We start from the raw sequence: 5,757 nt of genomic DNA on the forward strand, positions 1-5,757 counted from the left end.
CGGAGCACCCACAGGCTTGTAAGCAGCGTGTGCGTGCTCCCAAAACCCGATATGGTCCTCTGCTCCCGCCATATCTGCCCCTCCCACTGACCGTACCTATCACAACACCCTCCCCTGGTCCCCCAACCTCCCCCCTGATCACTTTAGTGCCGTGTCCCCCCGACATGGCATGGGTTGGCCTACCCACCCTACCCCCCCCACACCCCCTAAAAATTTCTCAAAACACCCCACTAATCTTCTAATCCCCCATCCTCCCACGATTCAGTCTTTATATTTCAGATTTTTTTATCCTGATTTAATCTGTAGCCCATGCACTTAGGGAGTCTCTCAGATATTCTGGTCTCACTTTCTGCTTCTCTTCCAAAGTGAGTTTAACATGAAACTTTGCTATTCCTGGGGATGATTATTGGCAGCTATATTTTGGTTGAATGGTGGGAGCAGGAAGCTTATTTTAGAATTTAAAATATGTAATTTATGTAGTCTTTGGAATTAGATTTATTTAAAATGGTTATTTTGAGACATTCCAGGCTATATACTGTATTTATAGAACAGGAGTATCTAAGTAAAATATATGCTGTCTCTGTAGATTCATCAAGAAAATAACAGCTTACTGAGCAACTTGATCAAGCAATCTTACCATGGAAAGATGGAAACAGTTGCTCTTGATGGAGATTCTCCCATGCAAATGCTTCTAGAAATAGGCTTGGATAAAATGAAGAGAGACTATATCAGCTATTTTGTGGGTATGTTGTGGGCCATCCATCCTGATTTTGGGTAGTTGTGTCCAAATGATTTATCTTTTTCTATGTAAAAAACATTAGCATCTTGTCAGCTAATACAAGTTGCTAATATCTGTTTTGGTGGGCAGATGGTGAGCAAATTACGTATCAGACATCAAACTATTGATTTAATTTATAAACTAACAAATAGAGACTTTTTCTGAACAAATTCGATGATCTGACATGGCCGAATCCCTCCCCACAGCCACTTTCAACCTGCCAACCTCTGAACTATGGAAGGTAAAACTCTTTAGCTTTCTCCTAGTTCCAGTTTTTCTTTCATTTTTCCAGATGGTCTCGATAATGCAAACATGGAGGCAAATGTCATTCTCTCCAGCTTCTGGTTTTCTAATTTTGTAGTAAATAAATCAAGGCTTTTAATATTTATTTTGTATGAAATTGTGATACAAATTATGTTTTGTGTTTCAGGCAAAGAACTTGCCATGCGCACTCACTTGGTAAGTCATACTCCCCATTTCCCAAATAATATATAAATAGTCCTCGAGTTACAACCAAAACTGGGATCAGAATTTCCATTGCTAAACAAAGTGGTTGTTAAATGAGTCGCATTCGATTTTATGACCTCTTTTGCCACAGTCTTTAAGTGAATCACATGATTTTAAGTCAATCCAGGTTCCCCCATTGACTGCTTGTTGGAAGCTAGTTAGGAAGGGTGCAACTAACAGTCACATGGACTCTGGAACCCTGCAAGTGTCAATAAAAACCTGCTGGTTGCAAAGGTCACATGACCGTGGAGATGATGCAAAACCCAATCATAAGTCACTTTTTTCCATTGTAACCTTGAACGGTTGCTAAACAAATCACGGACTACCTGTACTTGAGAGTTGAATAGCGACAGATGTCTGGTGTGGAGGGCATTGGGGAGATACTTTCTTGATTTTTGCAGCTGACATAACATTATTTACTCAATGCTTAAGGAAAGTCAGTGTTTGGTTCTGGATTAGGGATNGGGATGCTGTCAATAGCTCCTGATGCTTGTTCTGTGTTATCTCTTTCAAAGGATTACTTCATGTCCACTTCAGTAGATCTTCAGGAACAGGTTCATCGTATTCAGAAACTACATCACGTATTGGAAATTGTGGACAACTGCTTGGATCTTATTAAACTAGAACATGAGAACCTCATCTTTCTGACACAGTAATTGCTTGCCAGCAACTTTCTCTTAAGGAGCAGGAATAAGAGGGTTCCTCGAATAAATGTGATGTTTGGGGTGGTTTTGCTTTACATAGTTGTGCAAAAAGTGCAAGAAAGCAAATTAAAAGCGAAGTAAAAATGGCTGCAAGTTCCATCAGTTGTCAGAGCGGCGACATCCATTGTCACAGCGTTGACAACTTTATTCTTCCCATTATGTCCCTAAAATCACAACACAATGTCCCTAAAATCACAACACAACACAAAATCACAACACAACACAATTCTTCCCATTATGTCCCTAAAATCACAACACAATTTTTGAAGAGAGAGTTATTTCTGATATGTGCTACTTAAAGACCATCTCCAAGAAGTATCAAGTGGGGAATATACTTTGAAATTAAAAATCTGAATGTGAGATCCATTTTCTGCAAGGGTTTAAAGTTCAGAATAATCCCTGAAAATGAGCCTTTCAAACTTAAAAGACTTCTGAATTGTCAGAACAAATATTTTGAGACTTGTGTATCCCTATTTCTCATCAAAGTGAAAATTTAACATGATATAGAATAGAAATGCCTTTGATATGACTGGAAAGTGATCGTGTGTATTGCATTTGATTTAATATAAATATGAAAAATGAAATCAATTTTAGTTTTTGGCCTAGCTTTGCCCACTTGTTTTGATCTGCTTATTCCTTGGCTCATAAAGGATACATTACGGGTTAAGTTCTTGGCTTGGTTATAATTAGTGTATTTTGCTTTTTATTCCGTTCAGTCCAGATTTGTTCTCCTTCCTGGTGGCTGTTAGAGTCACGAGTCTCCACGGTGTTCCCTTCTGTGCTACTTTTGCATGTTCGTCATAGTATCTATATAAATTGCTATTTATAATATGAAATATAAATACCTTTATGTTAAATGTAAATATGATTGTATATATTGAACAGAAATCTGAAGATGCCATTGGTTTTGATTTGCATTGTAACTATATAAGTTGTCTAATATTGTTTTCTGATAATTGATGGTATGGAAATATTTTTGTTTTTGTAGGTCTTGTATCAATTACTATAAAGAAAACCCTCTGAATGAAAAGCAGGCATTTCAGCTACCAGTCAGGACAAGTTTGGTAAAGGAATTTTACCAAAAGTAAGTTAAGTCCTCAGCAAATTAAAGGCCATCCATCAATTGGCACAGAAGCATAATCAATGGCATAGAAACTTGCTCATCAGACAAACGTGGGCAGTAGTTGAAACTTTGGCTTTGAGGAAAGGAGGAGGAGGAGGATGGTCTCCAGGTGACAACCAGCAACCTGAATTGCATTCAGAAGTTAACAGGCTGCCAGTGCTGCTCCCATTATAATGGGGTGGATGTGCAAACCACAAAGTGCTCATGATTACCTGGGCTGTTGCACTAGCTGAAGTTTCCAGTTGGTCTTCCAGGACAGTCCCACTTAGAACATACTATAGTAATCCATCTGTGACAAGATTGTGAGTAAAGTCAAGGAAGGGTCGCCGTTGCTGTACTAGATTGAGTTATTCACATGCCCTCATGGCTACAACTTCCATGTGCTGTTCAAATAGGATTCAAGTTGAATCCCAGGATTCTCCAAGGGGTGACCAGTTCCGTTTGTCAAAGCAAGAGTCAAAGATGAACTATTGTGGGGGAACCACCTGCTAAGGGAGAGGGAGGGAGTAAAAAGACATTCCAGCATGGAGTCGCTCCAGGGGAGGAAACAACAGAGGCCAGACTATGAAAGCCTTTATCTCCAGATTCTCAGGGGTATGCAGTCAGTTTGGCAAGATTCTGATAAACAGGCAATCAGCAATAACCAAACAGTTTTGGCCTATTCACAGAGTTGTTTGGATTCTTTGTGCCTGGCAGCTATCTCTGGACTTAAGCTGGCATCCAGATCCAAGCTATTTTGTCTTGGTAGGATCCAGTCTTTCTCCCTGTTCAAACCTAACAGTCTCCGGGCAGCAAGTGAGAATTTCTACTTGTCTCCTGTCAGTCTACTTTGGAGATATTATTAGTATATTGGTGATGCCTCACTCCACCCTAACGAGTTATCTGTCCCAGTCATTTCATCTGGGTGTTAAATAGTAATGGGGAAAAGACTGCTTGACCTCACCTCACTGTCTCAGCTGACTGGAAGCAGCCTTTGGGGAAGGAAGAGAACCACTGAAGAACAATGCTGCTCATTCCCAGCCTTCACTATCAAAACAGAACAATATCAAAATGAATTCTCATACAATTCCTAGTTAGTCTTTTCAGGCAAGTGAAGTCAGATGCTAACTGAGAGAGTCTTTGAGTTCCAAACTATAATTCCAGAGAATTGCTGTAAGGCATCGCTCTCTCTGGTTAGGGCTCAAGTCTCTCAGCTTTCCTTTGTAGCTACAATATTCAGAGACAGTCTTGAGATCTGACTACCTGCAGGAGACCCTTAGGATTTCCAAATATACGCACCTCTTTAATATCAATTCTTTTTTTTTTTTACAGTGTTCATCCTCAAATATGGAGAGTGGAAATCAGCAGCGGTCAAGGACCAAAAAGGGTGAAAACAATATGGCAGCTGAGCAGCACCCCTCCAGCTGAACATATGCACCCAACCAATGGAGGTGAGGAACTTTTGCTGTCTGAAATCTAGAATTGCATTAGCGTTTACATTTTATTTCTTACAGTTGCTGTTGTAATCAAAGCCTTGTTTTGAAATTTCCTTCTGAAATTTATTGGCAGATCATTTGATGGCATGTAGCATATAATCTTTTGTGGCATTGTGTTTATTCTCTGGCTTCTTATCTATGGATCTTATCTATTTGTTTTGGGTGTTCTATTCTAACGGGGTATCCACAGATCTAGATAAAATTGCATTTTCTGTCTGTGAGAAGAATGCCCTTGTTTTGATTTCCTTTTGGTTAAAATAACTAGAACCCAGAGTTGACCTTCTGTCCTATCTTCTTTTCACGTTTGGGGAAGTTAGTTTCCTGAGTAAGTAGATTCTGACTTCCTTGTTTTGCATAATTTTAATTGGGTTCATAGCTGGGAGACTGTCCAAATCTGAGTCTCATGGGTGTGTTTCCCAGTAGAAATTACTCCCCCTGTAAGCATGAAGGAGCCCTCATAAATAAGCGTCCAATCCAAGGCGGTTAAAATATTTTCTGAGTTTCCCCCCATTTTTGTTACCATTGCCTTTTGTTCTACAGATTCACTGGATGACACCGAGATCTGTGGCAACAAAGAGAAGCATTTTGTCATTCTTTCTGGGTGCTCTCAGGTGGACTTCATCTAAACATAGGCAAATCGTGATTCTTTTATTCACCCAGAAAGAGTTTCATTGTGGTGCTCGCTGCATGCGTTGAACTTCTCTAGCTGAGGACAGGTTGAAGGCAAAAGTGCATTTTAGTGGAGAGCAGAATCTTGAGCTGAAGGATCATGTCTTCTGTTAATACGATGTAGTAGCCGCAGCAAACGTCCCAGTCCTGTGCCGTCCAGGAGCTTGTACTGGCTATGCTGCGTATTATTTCTGGCCAATAAATGCTTTGTCCACGCTGGCGTGGGATGCAAGAGGTTGTCCTTCTCTGGAGGGAAGCCATCAGAACTGTTTTTATCCATAGTATATCTGAATGGGGGAAGCCAGGGGGCATCTGTGAGGAAGTAGGGATAGATTAAAAGATGATCATCAGCTGGCTGTAAAAATGAATTAATCAGGCATACCTGATTTCCAAAAATCTCAGTCTCCAAACGTGGAAACTTTAAGACTTCTCCATGCTGGCTGGGGAATTATGGGAGTTGAAGCCCACAAGTTGCCAAATTTGGAGACCCTGATTACTAGC

The 5,757-nt window shown here is 40.2% G+C and overlaps 1 protein-coding gene across 1 annotated transcript in view; it reads left to right on the top strand.

Moving 5' to 3' along the window:
- Positions 1 to 5,213, top strand: part of ZWILCH (zwilch kinetochore protein) — a 15,217-nt gene extending 10,004 nt beyond the window's left edge. The window contains exons 12-17 of the mRNA XM_015811918.2: positions 587 to 743; positions 1,209 to 1,237; positions 1,801 to 1,937; positions 2,978 to 3,073; positions 4,424 to 4,542; positions 5,128 to 5,213. Coding sequence (XP_015667404.1) covers positions 587 to 743; positions 1,209 to 1,237; positions 1,801 to 1,937; positions 2,978 to 3,073; positions 4,424 to 4,542; positions 5,128 to 5,213 — 624 coding nt within the window. The remainder of the gene's footprint in view (positions 1 to 586; positions 744 to 1,208; positions 1,238 to 1,800; positions 1,938 to 2,977; positions 3,074 to 4,423; positions 4,543 to 5,127) is intronic.
- The last annotated feature ends 544 nt before the right edge of the window (positions 5,214 to 5,757 follow it).

This window comes from Protobothrops mucrosquamatus, unplaced genomic scaffold (genome assembly GCF_001527695.2).
Source record: "Protobothrops mucrosquamatus isolate PMUCROS unplaced genomic scaffold, P.Mucros_1.0 scaffold56, whole genome shotgun sequence".
NCBI lineage: Eukaryota > Metazoa > Chordata > Lepidosauria > Squamata > Viperidae > Protobothrops > Protobothrops mucrosquamatus.